The sequence below is a fragment of the Patella vulgata genome, chromosome 3, assembly GCF_932274485.2.
Source record: "Patella vulgata chromosome 3, xgPatVulg1.2, whole genome shotgun sequence".
Lineage (NCBI taxonomy): Eukaryota > Metazoa > Mollusca > Gastropoda > Patellidae > Patella > Patella vulgata.
In genome coordinates, this window is record NC_065881.2 from 78,247,849 (window position 1) to 78,270,891 (window position 23,043).

Consider the following 23,043-nt stretch of genomic DNA (forward strand, 5'->3'; position numbering starts at 1 on the left):
GGTTATAACTCTGTATTAGCTGAACATAAAACTCAAAAAAAGTGTTGCCCAATAACAGATTTACCTGTCACATTTAAACAAAACTTAAACAAGATGGCATTGGATGAATATGCTTGGATGGAAAAAAATCTAAGAGTCTGACAAGGGTTAGAACTCAGTCGTATGATGCATATGTTCAACGGCGTACTGGACTATTTCATGAGTGGGGTTTCTCCAATTTTTTTTTATTAGCCGAATACAGGAAAAAGTAACTTTCATACGATATGAATACTGATGATATTAGTGCAATTCTTGGTACTGGTACTATAGATTGAAATAGATAAAAAAGCATTGTTTCCCAAATATCTTTGATAGTAGAATGAATGTCCTCCCTTCAGTAGATCATGTTGCAATCAAGAATGTCTTCATCTACATACAATATATCAAGGCCTGGAAATAACGGTTTTAGATGTACCTGACAAAATGTCAGGCACTAATGAAATAGTACCCGACATTTTCAACTTAGTGCCAGACATGTATTAATAATATCAATAAAAAAGACAAATCAGTGCCGGAGAAAATGACAGACACCAGAGGTTTTGTGCCTGACAAAGCCTGATTCTGTGCCTGACATTGTAAGTGACAGGTGCCTTATTTCCAGGCTTGAATATATCCCTTATTGTTTTAGACCTACCTGATCTTTAAGACTCTCCATGACAGTAGCTGTAGAACCTGTACAATGTATAATACATAGTCCGCTAACTCTTTCAGGTTGAGCCATCTACAAATATAATATTACCAGATACTACAGATCTCAAATCAACAATTTTATTTCAATAATTTGCTTGCGCAGGATGACCTGGACAAAACACACGAGGTAGGGCAGGTGACTCTACTCCTTGTCACATACAAGGTTGGGATCGAAAACCTGTCCACTGGACCACCCAACACCGGCAAGCTACTAATGTACTTTTCATTATCAAACCCTTCTTTTTAAAGTGATCCTACCCCAATTCCCTTCATTAATCCTGTATGTTTACTTGTAACATGGACAGGAAATCTTCCTTTGTTTTTTCGTTGAATAAGCAGATTGTTTTCCCTCTAATAGATTGGGTGGAGCTTAACCGTGCAATAACTAGACATGTTCAATGTTCTTGCACTCTTTTGCTGGTTTACACTAGTTTTAGTAGAAATCATATAGAGAAGTGGGGTGGGTTTTCTGTGCAATATCAACAAGCATGTTGAGCAGGTGTCAATGTTACAAGTCATTTATAGCACACTTCATTCGTTAACAGGTTTAACATCTCGGCCTATGACCTCAATGTTTAAACCTGTTAACTCATGAAAGCCGTGCTATAAATATAACTTATCCAGCATAAGAAATCCATGTCTACAAATGCATCAAATGTCATCTGAGTGTTATATCAACACTTTACTTTAGTTATTTTGGGACATTATAAGATATTAGGTGGGCTATATTGATCAGCAGCAGAAATTTCATCTTATTCTACATTTATAAACGAGAGAGAGAAAAATAGGATTTTATGTCCGCTCAACACAAATTATGTCATTTCGTGACTATCTATAATTCGGTAATAATATTTGTTGCACTTCTGAATGCACACTGCTAATTTTTTGCACGTCTTATATTTTTCCCCTCTATGCCAATCGCATCGAATAAAAATGTTAAATGCTGAGAAGAGCTTTAAAAACTGAAAATCCACTTTGGAAAACCCCAGGCTAGTAGATTCTTGACAGTAAAATAGATGTGAAATTAAGCCAAGATCAAGAACTTACAGCAAATCTTGTGATAACATTTGCTCCTGCTCCTTCACCTAATCCAATAACTTCCTTTACACTGAAATTAATTAAATATATGTTCAGATATTTTTGTATATAACACTGCGACCCTCTGTGTTCAAATTGAAAACAAAAATCATTTTAAAGTTAAAAGAACAAGCCAGCAGGTGGTCTCTACATGTTCACCATCGATCTTAGTTAATTGGTACTGATGTAATGAAATTATATACCAATTTTCATCACTCTCACTCAACTATAATCAAGGTTCACCTTCACCAACTGTGAACATTCTACCCCCAAATTAGAAGCAGAGTTACTACATTTCAGAAAGTGTATTGGACGGAGAGACCAATAAACCCATTTTAATAGTCCCCTGCGACAATTACGATTGTTAGTACCAAATCCTAATCCCATGTATCAGAAGATATCATGAAAATTAACAAAGAAGAACTTTAAGACCTAGTGATATGTATAACATACCCGAAAGTAATTTTCGAAAATATATAAGTATCAAGATATTAAAGTAAATAAACAAAAGAGACACTAACACTGTTTTCATAGTCAGATATAATTAGACCAACGTTTCGAAGAGGTACTCTCTTCTTCTTCAAGGTAATAAAAAAAAACGTTGGTCTAATTATATCTGACTATGAAAACAGTGTTAGTGTCTATTTTGTTTATTTACTTTAATATTTATCTAGTGAAGAACACTTCCGTATCGGATTCCTCGATCCACTGTTTTCATATTCCTGTTGGACGTGGATTCTACACAATATTTGTATCAAGATATTGATAGTTTGGGTTTATCATTCTGCAATGTATTTTTGGGCATGAGACATTTCATTAATAGACAGGTGAATATTTATCCTGACATACTGACAGCGGAATCGTAGGTTTTAAACAAGCCAGACCCCATTCTACACGAACTCAACATTGATTTTCTCATTCCCAGTCTACCCATATATTCCTGTAACTGTTCACTATTCTAAGATATAAGATTTCAAAGATGTGATAGCAGTGAAGTCAATATTAAGGGAATGAGGTTTAATGGAGACTACTATTTTGTTTGGCTGTGTGTGCAATGTATAAACATAATTTTCCTCCAACTCAAACTGGCACACAAATAGTAATAATATGATTCAAACTGAATTCATTCTAGCAATAACATTCTGTAGTATATTATAACAGTTCACCCACATGAATTTGAATATGTTTTAAATTTGTCAAAATAAGGGAAGAAAAAAAAATGAAAGATAAGTTTGATAATATTGTATACAATCTGATTAAAATACAGATCTATATTTCATTTCGTTTTTTATACTTTCGATGGGCTACACTACATAAAGATCTGACAAGTTATAGTGGGAGTTCACGTCAAGGGTCAAACGAGAGGCTTTTGACCCTATGACGTCAGACATTGATAAATCAATCAGTGTTGATGTTTCTAGTGGTTTACCCACAGTTCCGTGCATTAAAAGGCCAAGAACTCGCTGTAACAGACCGTTTCATTGGCTAATCCCTCACATCATTCAGAACACGTCAATAATAACAACTCTTCCCGATTCTAGTGTAGTAAAGACAAGTAAAACGAAATTTTGAACTATTAAACGAAATGAAATAGGATCTGTGTTTTAATCAGATTGTATTGTCAATTAATAAAAATAACTTGACAAAAGGATAAATTATAGATGTATTTTATGACTCACTCTAACTGATCTAATATACACACTAAATCTTCTCCCAAACTCTGCATACTGGGGAATGTATAACTAAAACAGATAAAAAAAAACTCAATTAAGTAAATGACATATCATTTCTTGTTCATATATATAATTCCCAAAAAATAATTTCTACTGTTCTGCTCCAACTGGGCTAATGAAGACGGAATTCCTAAAATTCCTAAAAGCCTGAAGACAAAACAGTAAAACTTTCCTCACCTATATTTCTAAAATTAGAAAATAAGCTGTGCTAGTTTTAGAGAAAGAAACATTTTTTGTGATATCAATGATGAATGTCTTTTTATTGCCCATCAATGATTAAATTAAAAAAAACTAATTCTTTATAAAATCCAGATTGTGAAACACATAATACAAATTAAAGACCTACAACTGAGAAAAACTATAAGATTTTGCTATAAAATGAATATTTTTTTTTTCCAAAGGAGAAAAAGATATCTTTAATAAAATAAAACATAGAAAAATCATTTAGACAAAAATAATTAGTAAAAAAATTTATTAATTACATGTAGGCTACAACATAAAAAAAACCATACACAGATGATCAGACAAATACAGGTACTATAAATAAAGCCATCGACAACACAAATACAGAAACAAATTTTACCAACAAAAAACACTTGCACAATACGTAAAAAATAAAACTGAAATAAAAATATATTATTAATTATTAGAATTAGAATCTTGAAAATATTACATTAAAATGATGTACATTTCTTAGATGTTAGAAGTCCTCATAACAGATCCACACATCAAGGTGCAGTTTCATTCTCCATAGCAATAACTCCAAATAAGGGTGCAATTACAAAGCATTCTCAGACTTAAATTAAGGATTTATTCAAATTTTTTTACCTTATTTTAAGTAAAATATAGCCCTTTATAAAACTTTTGTTGTATAAATGTATCAAAAATATCAACAAGAAACTATGTGCAAAGTTTTGTGTTTCTGGATCAAAGATATTTCTCATAAACAGTGATTGAAAGTTAAGTCTGAGAATGCTTTGAAAAACCGGGACCAGATCCCATAACAGCACCAGACAACTAGTGTGCAGCAGAACTTTGCTTTTTTACTACCGGATGATTTGGATGCAGCAGAATTCTCAATAGCAGCACCACACATATTATGTGCAATAGAATTTACCACTGTTTGAAGGCAATATTATTTAAAGAAGACCGCTATCCAATTGAGATACATTTCAAGAGTCACCATTGACAACTTTTTGAATTCCATCAAGAGATGAATTTGGAAATATATACTTAAATTGAAGCTAAGGAACAGTCACCCAGAAGTTTTATGGAACTGGACCCAGTTATTATATAGGAGTACCGTAAATTAATTGCTATGAATTTGATCAATGTTAAAAAATGGATTGTATGAAATGTTTTGTTATGCATGAACTTCTTTCTCACCTTTAACACACAGTCATGAACAATTGTTTTTATTAACATGTACATGTATTCAGTAACAAAGCCACAGTGTATATGGGAACCAATAACCACCCACAAGCTCTCAAAAAGAGAGAACTATCTCCCAAAAGGATTAGTGCTAAATGATAAGGCCAGCTCAATTTTTCGCCAAAGGTCATGAGATGTAAAACAGGGCTAGCACTAATCCCAACCCTAACCCTAACTCTGGACCTAGCCCCAATGCTTACCCTAAATCTAACTCGCCAACAATCGTGTGGTCTAACCTTGTTTACATCTCACTGACATTGACAAAAATTGAGCTGGCCTTAACAAATAGATTTAGCCCTCCCAAAAAGGTATTTCATTTGCCACTGTCGATGTGTGAGCATTTAAATGAATGCAATCATCTATGAATGGACGACATGACTACAAATTGATTATTACATGATATAATGATGGTTATATGATATGAGGGATGATATATAGATAGATGTAATCAATATTATTATAATATATTAAAGACACATTATGTAAGATTTAGATAAAGAGCTAGCCATTCTTGCTATAAAAGTTCGAAATTAGATAATAAAACAAGGAATAATTTAAAAATTTCAATCAAATTACTCTATTACGAGCGAAGATATTAGCCTTTGAAGGTTTGATCAAACGTGTGCAATAATTTCAACTATCGTACTGGTTGTTCGAAGCTAAGTCTCGCTCCTCCATTTTTAGCTTAAATCAAAATATGCCTGAACTGTTCTAATCTATTTAATATCAGAAAAATCTGATGCCATCGAGAGTTGATTATGGCCTGGATAAATTAATTAATGTCTTATTAATAATTTAGAAAACATTTCAGGCCTAAAGAAAGACCTACTAAGGCAGATTTAGCTCTTGCATAATGTATGTTTAACACTATATCATATAGTTAATAAAACATTTAGGCATTCCTTCTTTTTATGATTATTCTATAAATGCTGTCAAGTATAAGGATTGCCTGCCATATTTGACAGAGCATTGCCAACCAAAGCAATAATCTGAGCCAAATTGAACAAATTTGTATAAAGTGGGTCACAGCAGTGTTTCTCAACCATTTTTATTAACAAATCCATCTCTGTCTTTAGAATTACCTTTAACCCACGCAAAGCATCTATCTAAATCACACCAAATGGTTTTTCAATACAAATTTACATAAATTTTCCAAACTATTAAACATTGTTTTATTGCTAACAATTTAGAAAAATATGCTGGTGATTTATTATGTCTCACTTGGTTGAGAATATTTACAAAGTAAAGTCTGTGATGAGAATTGGCTATAAGGAGAGTAAAATTGGTATATATTTATATAAAAAATATTGATGTACATTTTGTAACTCTGATGTGATTTTCTCGTGAATAATCTCATGCTATAACAAGAGATATAATAAAATCCATTGCCCTAGAGATGTTAAAGAATCTATCATCTTTATTTAAATGTAATTAATTTTAGTTCTTATTATTGCTTCAAGCCAATCCGTCAAGGACGCATTAAATTTAGATTCCAATTTGTTAGTATCTTTGTCCCTCATATCATTATTACCACCACTAACACAGATGCATGTTGTCCATATTTAACAGTTTACATATTAAAGCCAAAAGGTAAGGGTGGAAAAAACAACAGGTGCTCTCAATAATTTAGATGCCCAAGAAGATCACTAGTATATCTATATTCTCTAGTAGAGAAAGATATCTATTTAGCAGTTATTGTGTTCAAAACTTTCATGATTGATGCAAGGCAAGCTCGAAAATAAGGCACCTGTCAAAGACAAAGACAGGTACAAATTCAGGCTTTGTCAGGCGCAATCCCATTGATGCATGTCAGGTGCATGTTTCTCAGGTACAACTAAATTGATTAATCTAAGGCCTGATGATGTATTAAATGAATTAATTAAGATACAAATTTGTGATAAATTTCTTTCTACATCTGGTCAATCATGTTCTAGTCTTTTAACCTTTCAGCATGACCACCCTTTGTTTTCAATCTCTCCACCCTTTGCCCTATCTAATTCTTAAAGGTGGACATTATGGCGTTTGCCCTATCTAATACTTAAACGTGGACATTTTGGCTTTTGCCGTATCTGATGTTTTAAGCTGGACGTTTTAGCCATTACCCTATCTAATTCTTAAAGGTAGGTTTTTGACCTTTGCAATATCCAATTCTTAAAAGTAGGTGTTTTGCCCATTGCCCTATATAATTCTTAAAAGTGGACATTTTGGCCTTTACCCTATGTAATTCTTAAATGTTGACTTTTTGGCCTTTGCCCTATCTAATTCTTAAAGGCAGGTTTTTGACCTTTGCAATATCCAATTCTTAAAGGTGAGTGTTTTGGCCTTTGCCCTGTCTAATTCTTAAAGGTGGTTGTTTTGGCCTTTGCCCTATCTATTTCTTAATGGTAGGTTTTTGACCTTTGCCCTATCTAATTCTTAAAGGCAGACATTTTGGCCTTTGCCCTATCTAATTCTTAAATGTGGACTTTTTGGCCTTTGCCCTAACTAATTCTTAAATGAGGACATTTTGGCCTTTGCCCTATCTAATTTTTAAAGCTAGACGTTTTGGCCTTTACCCTATCTAATTCTTAAAGGCAGGTTTTTGACCTTTGCAATATCCAATTCTTAAAGGTGAGTGTTTTGGCCTTTGCCCTGTCTAATTCTTAAAGGTGTGTGTTTTGGCCTTTGTCCTATCTAATTCTTACTTCTGTCCTATCTATTGGTTATTTCTGCTGGTGCTAAAGGTCGGAAGACTTCTATTGATAAAAGATACCAATCAGTATTTTTGTGATTTCTCTGAGAGCATCCACGATATTATTCATTTTGTAAATGCATATTTTGAGTGAAATTTTATGATCTTTGGGTATGAAAGCACAATTTTATGTTCAAGGTTTAGCTTAATGGTAGAAAGATCCAAAGATTTAAATTTTTTGCGTCAGGATGGTGACACAGTTTGGAACTCTACAGTGCAAAGATGTAAAGATAACATTTTGCTGCTCAATGGTTTGAAAGGTATAACGATGCGACTTGTGTTTATTGACTTGAGAACGATACTACCTGTGTTTATTATTAATTATCGAACCAAAGACATAATTTTGTGCTCAAGGATGGAAAGATCCACAGACATAATCTGGTGCAAAAGAGTGGAGAAATGTAAAGACATAGATTGGTGCTGAAGAGAGGAAAGGTAAATAAACTATAGTAAAATGAATCAAGACAGAAAACATGACAACCCACATGTAATCAGAAAATATAGTAATTGTACTCTAAAATGAATGACCTTATAACAAAATGTGGCAAAACCACAAATTCAGTATTGTGATTCATATTCTGTGCAATATGTAATTGTCATGGCGATAATAGCCATTTTGATAAACATATTGCTCTATGTATAATGATAGATATGATTTTATAGTTATTTCATTATTATGTACTGTTAGCCAGATTGGAGAATAAAGGGTATGTATATCTAGATGTGCAGTGGCATGCAGATAAGGGAGTGGAGGGGTGGAGGACCCCAGGAATCCATTTTAGGGGGCATTAAGTCAAAGAAGGAAATTAAAATTAAGTTTTTAATAAAATATGAAAATTGTTGTACATACTCCCCAATTTAATTTGAATAAAAAGTTTATTTTATCTTTTTTTTACATATTTAAAATATCTGGGACTAGATCACATCTTTGATTACGGGCCCTATACTTGAGTCTTTTGATACAATCAAGGTATTGGCCTCGGGGATCACTAAACCTCTGCATGCCACTGTCTATAGAGTTACTAATAACAGGAACATGTGGTTACTATGAGTTATTAATAAGATGACCATACAGTATATGTTATCTGTAGTATGTAGAATAATAAACTTTCTCTAAAATATTTACTAAAATTCATTTTAATTTGTTTAGAATTTACTTCTATTTATTATTTCTCAGCACATTTATAACTGAAGCAAAATCTCAACATAGTAAAATCAATAGATATTATAATCTATTATAAATTGAAAAATAAATGAAAATAATAATACTAAATTCATAATATTAAAGTCAATAATTCTATGAATACCATTAATTGAAATAAATAACAGTTTTTTCCACCCTAGATTAAATTATTTGGCTTTTGGTTGAGAGTTTTTTTGGCCATATATAGCCATGCATCACATCCAATCATGCGGAAAGAGGATATGTCTCACTTCATTACCAAACGCTTATTCCTGAGCCTTTTCTTGGTGGCCATCTGAAATCAGGTGGTTAGTTTTAACTACATATTAAAAAGTATAATCTAAAGAATCAAATTAAAAGAAATAATGAAATGGTAGAAGAGGTCAGATAGCGGATGTCTACGTTCAATTTTCACACCAAAACATTCTTATTTCAACACAAGGTACATGTATAAAAGGAAATGTACAAAAAGCAAACTGTTAGGGAATGTTTTTTTGAGAGTAGCAACGGGATGTGGTTAAAAAAAAATAAATTAAAAAGTACAAACAAAATGTAGATACAAGTACCTTAGAGTAAAAATTTTGTGGGTTTCGGAGTAAATCATAATAAAAACAGGCACAGAACCAGAAACAGAGAGGGTGTGTGTGCTTCCCTGTTTTTGTATTGTCATAGAGAGAGAAATGGGGTTTAACGTCCACTCAAAACAAACCAGGTCATTTCGGAACTAACACATGGTTCAATTTTTAGCGGTAGGGGTCTTTAGCTGTGGGAGGAAACCAGAGGACCCGGAGAAAACACACTAGATTGGACAGACGACCCTACTCCTTGTCACGTACAGCTGTGGAATCGAAACCACGCCAGTTGACTCAATAACCCCCGTTTGTATTGTCATATATGGTACCATTATAAATGATCATATGCCTATTCACAGTCACACTTATTTTTCATATTGCAAATGCTTATTCTCTCAGTAAAGTCCCTCTTCTATTATTCCTCCCCCAATTCTCTAGCCAAACTAGAAGTAAACCATGTTTAACTGATTTCTTTGAAAATTTTGCATTTTAAGAGCATATATGTGGAATGAAAAATGGATACACTCTTTAGCAAATACATTTTAAAGAAAAATACATATGCGTGTAAAAAATTGAGAAATAATTTCCAATGGCGCCACTTCTATTAACAATATCATGGACTGCTTGAAAATCCATCGATTGGAATCTTGGTGGCTGTACTTTTTATATACGTCGTATTTTAGGACGAATAAACTGGTCAATGGAAGAGACTATTGTCGACGTGTGAGGAGACACAGTTCGATCAATTTATTTATCTGTAGAAGTCTTTTCTTCACGGTAAAACCTACTCAACGACCAGTGTAATATAAAGACTGTGATTTTTTTATATTGATTATATGCCGCGGAGATTTTACGACATTAATCACCATATTTGTACTAAATATACAATTTGACAGATAATATCATCAGGGTGACAAAAGTGATAGTAACTAATGTAGTAATAAAGGTTGATTATCCCTTCTTAAGGGGAGATAATCTTATTATCTTTTAGTCAGTCGTTAATGATAATGATAACTGATAAGGTCTGTGGTTTTTACTTGTGAACCACATCTGGGCGTTTGTACAGTGTAATATTGTAATGTCTGGTTTCTCATGTGAGTGTTAGTCAAGTGATAAAGTGATGAGATTTCGTACAAGACTTTAAACATGTTAACCATAAGTTGATGCCGCTAGGGGTATGACCCTTCACTTCGCTATTTTATACAAATATAAAATTGTTACATGCGTTAATCAATTAAATACCAATTCCAAATTCTTAGACTGCTGGAGCTTCTCGTCTTAGTCAACACTTTTTTTTGTTGTTCCAAAGGACCACTTACAGATGCCCATCTCTCCTACCCCGCTCCGATAAATATAAGTATAAATATATATAAATTTATGCTACCAATTATGTATTTGTTTACTATAACTCTAGATAATGGCAGATACATGTAGGTAGTGGGGGGGGATGGCCGAATGGTTAGCACGAGACAAGGAGTAGGGTTGCCTGTCCTACCTCGTGGGTTTTCTCCGGGTCCTCCGGTTTCCTCCCACTGCTAAAGAGCGAATTATTGAAATAAAATTAAACCATATGTTAGTCCTGAAATGCCTTAGTTGTGTCGAGTGGACGTTAAACCCCATTTCTCTCTCTCTCTAAGACAGGTAGTAATTAACGGTGGATAACAAATAATATTTTGCTTGGCAGTAAATGTTATTACGCATGTCTGACCTTCTAACAAGATGGTTCAGACACAAAGCTGCTCGATCAGAAGCTCTTGCATCTCTTGTAGTTGCCTCACTGGTTGAAAGATGCGTTGCCAGGCAATGAAACTTACGCCCCCGCCCCCAATTGATTAGTCAAAAAAGATTGTCACATGTTGTGATCTCATGAGCATAAATATATTTAGTCAGCTGATTTTAACAACCTGGGGCCGGTTTCACGAAATTTTAACCAAGATAAAATCCAAATTTTAGTAATTTGATTGGATAATATTAGATTGATTTTAGTGCTTAGCCAATCAAAATTGAAGTGTCTACTAAAATTTTGATTTTATCTTTAGTTAAGATTTCAAGAAACAGGGCTCTGATCATAAACGTCTGACATTCTGTCGTCAATGTCCTGACAACAACATAATGACAACAATACCCTGACAACACACTTCTCGAAAAAATGTTCTAAAAAACAATGTCCTGTCCAATGCCTTAAATACAATATCATGTCAACAATATCATCTCAACAATGTCCTGACAACAAGCAAATTTATATGTGAACAAATAATGATGTATGTTTAAAAACATACATGTACAACATACGTGGAACAAACTATCATTAGACCCTCACGGAAGTCCCACACTTAATAAATTCAAATCTGACTTGAAAACTTATATCTGTTTAAATTATATTATTAGAGACTTGTGTTATGCGCCATGAGCAAGTTTTGTGGATATAGCACTTTTTAAATGGACATTTTATTATTATCATTATTTAACATTATTTTATCACATATAAATTTGAGACTTTTAATTGCCAGAATGCACCGGACGCACACTCATTATACAGGTTGTTACAGAGAGGTTTAAACAAATCTAGGATTACAAGTGTATTCTTTTTCAACACTTTAGTTTCTGTATGGAGGTACCAGATAAAAAATTTCATTTTAATGGCTTCAAAATATTAATTCCCAACATTTTTCTTAGTTAATAGAAATGCAGTCTCTCTCTACGAGGTTAATTATCAACCGCAAAATTGCTACATCAACAATCCATCAAATTTTGTTCAATTTATTAATCAAAAAAAATATTCATTTCCTGCAATTGGACAGATTTCAATTCTGCCACTGATCTATGTCAGGTGAAATCAATACGGCTTTAAAATGTTTTTCATACAGCAAGAAAGACTCCTGTCAAGATGCATGACCAAATAAGAGAGAAAGAGAGAGAAACAGGCCCCAGGTTGGTAAAATCAGCTGAATAAATAGAGGATATTTGTCGTTTTAGAGTGAATAACATATTTTATTTCATCGAGAAGCAAGAAAACTTATATTTTCACGAATGCGTAGCATGAGTGAAAATATAAACGTTTTCTTGCTTAGAGATGAAATAAAATATGTTATTCACGACAAAACGACAAATATCCTCTAGCACGTGCTAACCATTAGGCCATCCAACCCCCACAAAATAAAAGAAGATCTTATACATGTATAATACAAATATTAGAATATTCTTGGGTATTATGGTACAAATATTAGAATGTCTGTGGCACAAATATTAGAATGTCTATGGTTCATCTATTATAGGTTGTTGGAGAAAGAAATACAGAAAGACACAAATTGAAATTAAATGAAACGTCCTACTGTTCTGCTCCGACTGGGCTAATAAGACAGGCTTTTGCCCTACAGTGTGCTATGAGGGAAATTTTTGCCCTGAGAGCAGAGCTACAGTCTACTATCATATCGAATTCCAACTGCCAAGGGATCTTTTACGTGCACATCAATGTGTACACGGGACCTCAGTTTTTTTTATACCATCCAAATGACTAGACAGCTGTCCTTGTCAGGCCTTCCTTCCTACACCACTCTACACAAATTAGGTCATTTGAAGACTAAAATATGTTGTAGAATTTTAGAGTGCGCATACTGATCTTTCATAGTGGGAGTATTAAACCAGACCAAATGACCCCCACAAGGTTGGGATTTTCCATTTATGTATTTTATTACAATAAATATTATTACAATTTTAGAGTGCGCATACTGATCTTTCATAGTGGGAGTATTAAACCAGACCAAATGACCCCCACAAGGTTGGGATTTTCCATTTATGTATTTTATTACAATAAATATTATTACAATAATAGTGTGAAATATACCATGAAGAGTGATTTAAAGGTTTACAACAATCGGCAACTTCACCAACAATCAATGTGTCTATTGTGTAATAATGTTTTGTTTTGTTTTAATATTAGGTTCTTCAGGTGACAATATGAAGTGCGATTATCCAACAAAATGACATCACTGATGGATGGTATATGTACTTCAATGCCATTGATAGGATTGTGCTAGGGGGCTTGGTTTACAGATTAATTTTATAACCACTTATTTTTTGTTTTAGCCACAGTGGCTATAAGTGGGTAAGAAGCTGGCTCACTAGCCTAGAGGTCGCAGGTTTGCTCCCGGTGGTGGCAGATAAAGTTCATCAGGATTTTCCGGCGTGTTTTCCCCTTGTCAGGGGTGTAGGATGGAGGGCCTGACAAGAACAGCTGTATAGTCATTTGGATTGGACAAAAAAACAAGGTTCCATGTACACATTGACAAGCACATAAAAGATCCCTTGGCAGTTTGAATTCGATATAGGACAAAATTTCCCAAATAGCACACTGTATGGCATATGCCTGTCTTCATTAACCCAGTTGGCGCAGAACAGTAGGACGTTAAATCCCATTTCATTTCATTTCGTTTTAGTAGTACCATATCTACTCTGCTATGGTGGTACTTTTCTTTCAAATATATAACAGACAACCATTTTGATAAACAGACTGATAATATTTCTGATAAAATTCATTCTTTAAATTTCTTATTTAATTATTGCAAACTAAGTCGAAGAAAGAATCCTATTTTGTACTTTTAGGAAACAATTTTGGAAAAGTACAAATGTCAATATAATCATTAATTTCAGACAGATAACTGATGTACATGTATAAAGATTGTATTATGTGAAAACGTTATCTTATCTGAATTTACTATGATCTACTTGTAAACTTATAGTATCGATAAGTATGGCAAAGTCTGGTACATAAAAGTCAACAATATCAAGGTCCTTCAAACAATCATAATCTTGCATGTGTGAATTTCACACAGAGATATGTTTTCAAGTTTGGCTGTATATTGCTGATCAGTCAATCATCATCTACATGAAAAATTCTAATCCAGATGGAATGGACAGATGGACAGATTGAGAGGGTTTGAGGAGCTTCCAGTCTAAAAGCAAAGAGATTCTGGATCTTGCATGTGTGAACTTGTTAGGGACAAATGTTAGCGTTAACACTTAAAAACCTATTTGGTAGTTATATTGGTGACCAAACGCTGTACATTCATATTATGGTCATTTGCCGAACATTAAAACTTTGGTTGTTCTACTGTTGTTGGAGAATGCTGTACTCAGATCAAATGGAATAATCAAATAAAGAATAATGACCTTGCGGCTTGTGTTCAACTCCTTCTGAAAATGCTTCATTAACACTCGTAAGCAGATACCATTGACTTACGAACTTTGACCTTTTAGTAATGACAATTTTTGTCATTAAATGACATAAGTGATCATTATTCTAAACTATATAGTGTTTAGTATGTATAGAAAATAGTTAGAAATTATATACAGTTGTCATTAATTAGCAGGTGTGGAATTAGCTGTAAATGATGTCACTACTTGTGTAAAAAACGTGACTATCTTTATCCGCCATCACTATGGAATACCCAAACGTGGACATTAGTACCATTCTATAGTCCCAATATAACACCTAGGCCTACTTAATGACTTTGTCGGGTTACTAGCAATTTTAATGAACTAATAAACATTATGCATATAAAATGGCGTCTTTGATCTGCTAGTGTCATATATATTCAGTTATTTGTTGCGACATCAACTTTACAGTGTTTGTATTTTATTGTAATAAATTGTATTTTATATTTTCTTTATGTCAGTTATTCTAATAAATCGTATTTTATATTTTCTTTATGTCAGTTATTCTAATAAATCGTATTTTATATTTTCAGTTATTGTAATAAATTATATTTTATATTTTCTTTATGTCAGTTATTGTAATAAATTATATTTTATATTTTCTTTATGTCAGTTATTGTAATAAATTATATTTTATATTTTCTTTATGTCAGTTATTCTAATAAATCGTATTTTATATTTTCTTTATGTCAGTTATTCTAATAAATCGTATTTTATATTTTAAGTTATTGTAATAAATTATATTTTATATTTTCTTTATGTCAGTTATTGTAATAAATTATATTTTATATTTTCTTTATGTCAGTTATTGTAATAAATTAATTATATTTTATATTTTCTTTATGTCAGTTATTGTAATAAATTTTATTTCATATTTTCTAATATGTTCTTATATTTTGTTGATGTAATTTATCATAAAATTTGTATCTTACATTGTAATAAATGGTATATTATATTTTATTGGTGGGGTTAATATCCTAATGTAATCTAATATCATGACTTATATTTCATGTAATTTATTATAATAATTGGTACCTCATTAATGTGTTACATAATCATAATTAAAGTTCTTATATGCCACAGATAAAATCAAATCAAAATATCACTTCCAATGTCGACATTGTGATGTAATTCTTCATAGGCAGTCGATGAATAAATATAATTAGACCAATCATAACTCCATTATAATTGAAGTTTTTCAGACAATTACTCCCACTAGAAAGTTGACTAAATGTTCATTTAACAAGCTTTAACCTTAAACATTATTTATGTATTTCTCCCACTACCATGATTTCATATACGCGATCATTATTCAAAGCAATGAAAATGGAATGGGACTTAAGGTCTCGTCAATATTTTATCTGGCCATTCTGAGATTAAAGGAAAAATTGCGAATGTTCTATATCTTATTCATTATCTAGTTTTATAACAGATTCAAAATCCTTTTACTTTTAATAAACATACACTCGACACAAGCTAAGTTATTTTTGGACTAACATATGGTACAATTTTATTTCGATAATTGGCTGTGCACAGGGGTTATTAGCTGTGGGAGGAAACTGGAGGATGCGGAGAAAATCTACGAGTTTGGGCAGACTCTTGTCACGTTCAAGCGGGGAATCAAAACCATGCTGCTTGACTCAATGACAAACCTTATGCTCTAGCCTACTGTAAATAAACAAATGCTATACTATATATATATGCTCATGTGGTTTTAGATGAATACATAATATGAAATGATGTAAAATTGGGTTTAACCTCCTACTATTCTGATCCTACATAATATGAAAGTCGTTGGATGGAAGACTATATATTTATAGTATATGCTTATTAACAGGGGCTGCCAGTTCTTGTCATGATTGTGATAGAATACATAACTCTTATTTATTAAAAAGATATTTTAATACTGGATAATACTGGATTTAGAACAATGAAAGGCTAATGACTTAGTGTCATTTTATAGCAAGCCGAGTAATAGGCGTTGGTAATCAGAACAAAGAAAACTAATTATTAAGAATCACACATCTTACACTAGACAATAGGTGTTAATACTTGTTAAGCTTAAATCTTATATCATATACTTGTCTAAAGACAAACCGAGCACACAGTTCGATCTATATCAATACTAGTTAAAATACAGATGTGACGGCATCTTTGATGTTGGCATACCATTATTTCAAATAATGGTACGGGCAATGTGCCAAGCATACATTATTTATACTAGTTGCAATATTGGACCCGCGTGACGTATGTCATTGAAATGCACGTGTAGGATAGTGTCTGTATTTTAAGTTGTTTAATGGTCTCGTGTAATTAGACATTGTGTAATATATAGATATTTCCCTTGTGCTATCGCACTCGTACTGATTACACTATTTTGCCTGATTACACTATTTTGCCTATACCGTTTTTTTTTTTCAGGACTTTGAATTTTGTCTAATGGTTTGGATTGTTCGTACTTGGTTTTATTTTATTTACTTAATTGAGGTTTTTGTTCGGATTATGCGGGCTGCGTCGGATAGGCAAAGACGTCCTATATAAGAGCATTGATTTAAGGTTTAGTCAACAGTTTACTTCAGCCAATCAGATATTAACACTGACATATGGTTAATCTTTCTATGATTAAACGGTCAAGGTTTCCATCAACAATAATTCCAGGTTTATTAATCTGATTACTACGGACTACCCGGGGAGTAGGAATAAGATTACTATATGTCTGTTAATAGTTTTTTTTAAGAGTTCCTAAAGCAAATCGAATGAACCAAACCATTCCAGTCAAGGGCCATTCAGAACAAACTGTACATTCACTAGTCAGTAATCTACTCTGACTTTCGTTCCTGCTCATTTACTTGTAATCTCAAAAGGTATATAACTTAACAAGATTTTGTCGCTCATTTTCACTCATGGTCATCCTTTACGACTTCTCGTCATTACTTAGCAATAGAATATTGTCACAGCGGATGATTGGTTGACCTTTTATGACCTTGTAATAAAGAGAGGTACGAAGGAATCAATAGTTAGAGTGTTACGTATATATCAACACCACAGTCTATTTGATTAATGACTCAATTCTCGCATAAGGAACCCAACTTCAGCATGAAGATGGTGGATTTTTTTTAAAAATTGAGGTTGAAGGTCCGAAATTCTTATTAGAAGATGTTAGAAATTTCATTTTTTTCCTCAAAGAAAAAAGATATCTAATCTTGAGCATCCCAAATCTATCATAAAGCTGTCTCTTAGAAAATATTAAATTTAATGAAAAAATCCAATATAATCAATACTATAAAAAGGGCATTAAGGGAGATTAGATAAAGAGTCGATAGTTCTAACTATAATAGTTAAAAAATAGATAAATAGAATATGTTGCAAATTTCAGTCCAATTGCTCCACTCTAAAATTTTGGCTAGTCTTGATCATCATTACTAAAGTTGGTACGATAAAAAAACCCAAAGTCCTGATTATTCATTATTACATTTAATTATTTTTCAAAAAATATATTCCAATCCGCTATATATCGCAGGCTAGCGATGGCATCGAGAGTTGATTATGGTCTGGGTAAGTTAATTAATGTCTAATTAATAATTTAGATAACATTTCAGACCTAAAGAAAGAGCTGCAATAAGCAGATTAAGCTCTTGCATAATGTATGTTTAAGTTAAACCTCATTTCATTTCCACACACACAGACAATAGAATTTTTATTATCTAACCGAATGAGGGGTTAAATATGACCATATCAGTTTACCAAGGTATACTTCTGTTTTTTTAACTCAATGTTGCTACATACAGGTATATGCAGGTATGTAGCAATAACCTACAGATCACACTATATTTTAACGTAATAGAACTGCTTATCGTTGGTGAAGTGTCAAAAGGGTGTATCTCGGGATATTAGTCAAATACACTTTTTTTGCATTTTTAAAATCTCCCAATTAATATGCACTTTTCTGTCTGAGCTGCGTATATCTCTATGCCAACTAGAACTGTTCTGGGTATCGTGTGTCCAAATGTTGTATCTTGATTTGTGGAAATTTAATCTTTAGAAATTCTTAGATACGCCCTTTTGACACTTCACCGACGTTATGTTGAACAACATGAATAGAGCCAGGTATTCCCATGGCTAATCACAGGAGTCTGACCTTCTATCCGTATAACATGCAGACACCATGCCCAACCAGACAATATATAATAAAATAATTATTATATATTGTCTGGTTGGGCATGGTGTATGCATATTATATGGATAGAAGGTCAGACTCCTGTGGGCTAATCAAGAGTCCCGTAGACAAAGGGAGCCACGGTGGCTAAGTGGGTAAGACGCTGACTCGCTAGCCTGGCCGGAAAAATTCATTGGGACGAAAAACCAAGGTCCTGCTTATACTTTGGCATGCTCGTAAAAGATCGCTTGGCTGTTGGAATTCGATATAAGAGTAGGCCATAGTGCCGCTGTTCAATCGGATATTAACTTTAGCCTCTGAGCCTCCACAAGATTTTTCAAAGTGATCAAGGGCCATAAATCTGGCAGTAATTATCTGAAATCGCTGAAAATCAATAGGCTTCTTCATCGCATGGCCTTAAACACTGTATATAAATTTAAAGTCAATCGGATATTATCTTTAGCCTCTAGAGCGTCCAAAAGCAATTGTGAACGCCGGTCCGACAGACGGGCAGACCGACCAACGGACGGACAGGGGTAACGACAATATACAACCACATTTCAATGTGGGCGTATAAAAATAAAATGAAATAGGATCTGTGTTTTAATCAGATTGAACATGCCCTTGTAGTATAAAAATCCAATTTCAAAGATATCTTTGTACAGTTTCCGCATACTCTACTGGGAGAAATTGTTTTTCTCTGAAAGCTTTGGATGTGCGTGGGAGAAATTGTTCTTCTCAGAAGGCTTTGGATGTGCGTGGGAGAAATTGTTTTTTCTCAGAAGGCTTTGACTTTGTCTGTTACAAAAGAATATAATTTATTCTTGTTGGACACCTTATTTATCTTATAATAATGTAGATTATCCTACAACTGAGGGTAGAAAAGGCAACTGGACGCCACTCATTAATAAAACTGTTAAATGACCTTATAATAAGGATATTTATGTTATCTGATCCAGTTTCAAAGAATAATTGGCGTCAGAAAATTAGTAATCAACATTCTATTCATGTCTTTCTGGGAAGGTAATATTTTAATAAGACCGCAAGGGGATTAACATAATAATATAGCAAAATAATATATCACAGAATGTCCTGTGTAATAATCAGTTTCTTACAAATTACATAAGCTGGATTGTACATATATTTGTACAAGTATATATACCATCATTTTAAAAAGACCACATGTGGATAACATTATAATATAGCAAAATTATATATCACAGGCACATAATGTGCTGTATAATGATCTGTTTCTTACAAATTACATAAGCCGGATTGCACAAATAATTGTACAAATATATATACCATTATTCTAAAGGCTTGGTGCATCTTTTAGTGCTTATGGATTCTTTTACAAATTACAATTTACTTACATAAGCCAGATTGTACAAATATCTTACAGGCTTGGTGCATCATTTAGTGCTATTGGATTCTCTTACTACAATATTGTGTAAGTGTCATTTCTAATAGGAATATCAGTGCAACGATGGCTTAATTCCAAGTAATCAATATAAAAATTATAGAGCTTGTGAAACTTATAATTATAGATAATCTATTACAGTCCTATTTATCAAGCTTCAATAGTTCAATCGATATAAACTTTTCTACTCATAATCCTAGATGAAAAGATTGATTGTTATGCAAGTTTTATAAAATAATCATTTTATGCTGCATAACCAACAATGCCTGTATGTACATGTTGGGAATCAATTATTAAATATTAGTAGAAAATGTGGTGTATAAACCTTGGTATTCGATGATAACTGCCTTAGAATGCACGCTTTGTGGATTCTAGCATGTTACAAATGGACAATTATTATTAGTACATGTGTATGTAATTTTTCTATATATTCCGCTGAATGTGGAAAAACCAGATTTGGCAATAAGAATCCAATTATTAAAGGAGATCTTAAGGCCAAACAATTTAATTTACTGTTTTTCTGGGTCTTGATCAATAAACAGCCACTTGAAATGTTAAAGGAGCTAATTCAGTAATATTTGGGACCTACAAATTGACACAAGTACATAATAATGTAATATGAATGTAAATAAACTGATTTACATTCAATCGTTTCCGTTTTTACTCTAATTTCAAAGCAGTTATGTTCGGCGAAATATGCAAGAAGTCTCAATCGAATGGCAATCTCTAGCGTCTGGTTATTCCAGTCTACACCGATAGTATTTATTGCGCATGCTCTCCAGATAAGAATATGACGTCGCCATTTGACATGACTTGTAGAATATGTCTAACCTCTTTTTTGCGAGTAGCTTGTATCAAATTGCGCTGAAACGCATTATGGTACACGATTCGTGTACCAATCGTAAAATGTTTATTTTGTCTTAAATATTGGATATCAGAAGTCTATCTTTTCCCGGTAAGATCACAACACCAATGTTGATTAAAAGTGACAAATTATTTGTGTTTTCATTGTCAAAGGTTTTTGATGATATTGAGTTAGAGACTTAGCTACTTTAATATTTAACAATTTGGAACTAAAAGCTTTTGAACAGCGCAACCAATTACTTAACAAAGGTTCCTGAAGAACAGGAAATTAAATTGGTGTGTCTCAAATAAGACCATGAATCTGTTTCTGTATTCTAACAAAACAGAAAGATTCTAGGTACCTAGAGAGAGTTTAACGTCCACTGTCCACTTGATACAAACTAGGTCATTCCGGGACTATCATATGGTTCAATTTTATTTTAATAATCCGCTTGTGTGTACAGTCTTTAGCAGTGGGGGGAAACCGGAGTACCCCAGAAAAACCACGTGGTTGGACAGGCAACCCTACTCCTTGTCATGTACAAGCAGGGAATTGGAACCACACCACTCGACTCAATGACAGACCGGCTGATTTCCTGTGCAAGTGTTAACCATTCATCCTCCCAATCCCCCAAGAGCCCTGGTTAGCTTTCTGATACCAACAGTCAATATATAATAACAAACCTACAGTATTTCAGAATAAAGGAACTGCCATTTTCAACCATCAAGTCATAGCCAAGACATATTAATCACACAATGGTTAGCATTGTGTTCCTATGACAGGTTTCCTTCTAACACAATTAGAACCAAATAATTCAATAAACTTTTCTTCTTTAATTAAAAAGATATTTTCCAAAAGGTCACGTTAATAAATCGTTAAAACAAGGGCAGATAATTCCAACAGTCAAGGGTTCGTCTAGGTGCACGCCAATGTATACACAGTACCTTAGGTTATCACTTATCAGAACAACCAGACAGCTGTAAGTTCTACAACAAACTATATATATAGATCTAACAGTTTACAAAACCAGAGAATCCTCCGAAGACTCATTAATAGAATTAAAATGTCACAATAAAACATAGGCGTACAGGCCAGGGGGGCCGGGGGGGCCAGCTGCCCCCCTAACTTTTGGGCAAGCTGACTTTTCGGGCAGAAGGGTATAGTGAAAAAAATTTTTTATTTCATCTACTTGGCAAAATAAAGTGCCCGAAATCTAATAAAACACTAATTTTATGGGCTGGAATAGCAGTAAAACGCATTTGCGGCCGTCAAATATTCCAAAATTTTCTTCGGGGGTCCATACAAGGTCAGTTCTGCTTCTTCACCTCTCGAAGAAAACCTGAAATTTTTTCGGGCATTTCTAGTTTTTCTTCCCTAACTGTCATTGAGCCCTAATAAAACACTTATTTTACTTTTCTTTTAATTGAATACCACAAATTTGTACTGAGTTGACTATGGATTAAAACATTTTGTCTGGAGCCACTCTACTTTGTGCAACATTTTTCGAGCATTGATTATTATTTGTGAATGCAGCTGCAACGGTCTGATTGGATGGTTGGAATTCAGAATGGGATTTCGGTTACAAAACCATAGGATACTTTTGGAGTTGCTTACACGGGTTAGATTTTCAAAATTTTCTCTGGGAGGGTGAGGCCCCCCCATACCCCGCGACGATTGATTGGTTGTTTGGCATTCGGGTCAGCCAGGTAGGCTATATTGATCTTTTGATTGGAAGTTGCTTTGTTCACGGGCTGAAATAGCAGGAAATTATGTTTGCAGCCGTCAAAAATTTTCTTGGGGGGGGGGGAGGGGTACAATACAAAGGGAGCTCTGCTTCTTCGCCTCTCGAGGAAGATCGGCGCCGCTGTCTGTACACCCGAAATTTTTTCGGGCATTTCGGGTTCTGCCCTCCTAACTGTCATCGAGCCTGTACACCTATGCAATAAAACGATA

General features: G+C 33.5%; 1 protein-coding gene across 2 annotated transcripts in view; it reads right to left on the bottom strand.

Annotated features, from left to right (window-relative positions):
• Window positions 1-23,043, bottom strand: part of LOC126816866 (uncharacterized protein ZK1073.1) — a 101,815-nt gene that overhangs the window by 14,630 nt on the left and 64,142 nt on the right. The window contains exons 5-8 of one of the 2 annotated variants that reach the window (XM_050543656.2): window positions 9,144-9,179; window positions 3,486-3,548; window positions 1,777-1,837; window positions 674-760 (exon numbers count right to left, since the gene is read on the bottom strand). In XM_050543656.2, coding sequence (XP_050399613.1) covers window positions 674-760; window positions 1,777-1,837; window positions 3,486-3,548; window positions 9,144-9,179 — 247 coding nt within the window. The remainder of the gene's footprint in view (window positions 1-673; window positions 761-1,776; window positions 1,838-3,485; window positions 3,549-9,143; window positions 9,180-23,043) is intronic. The other variant, XM_050543657.2, reaches the window with a different exon arrangement.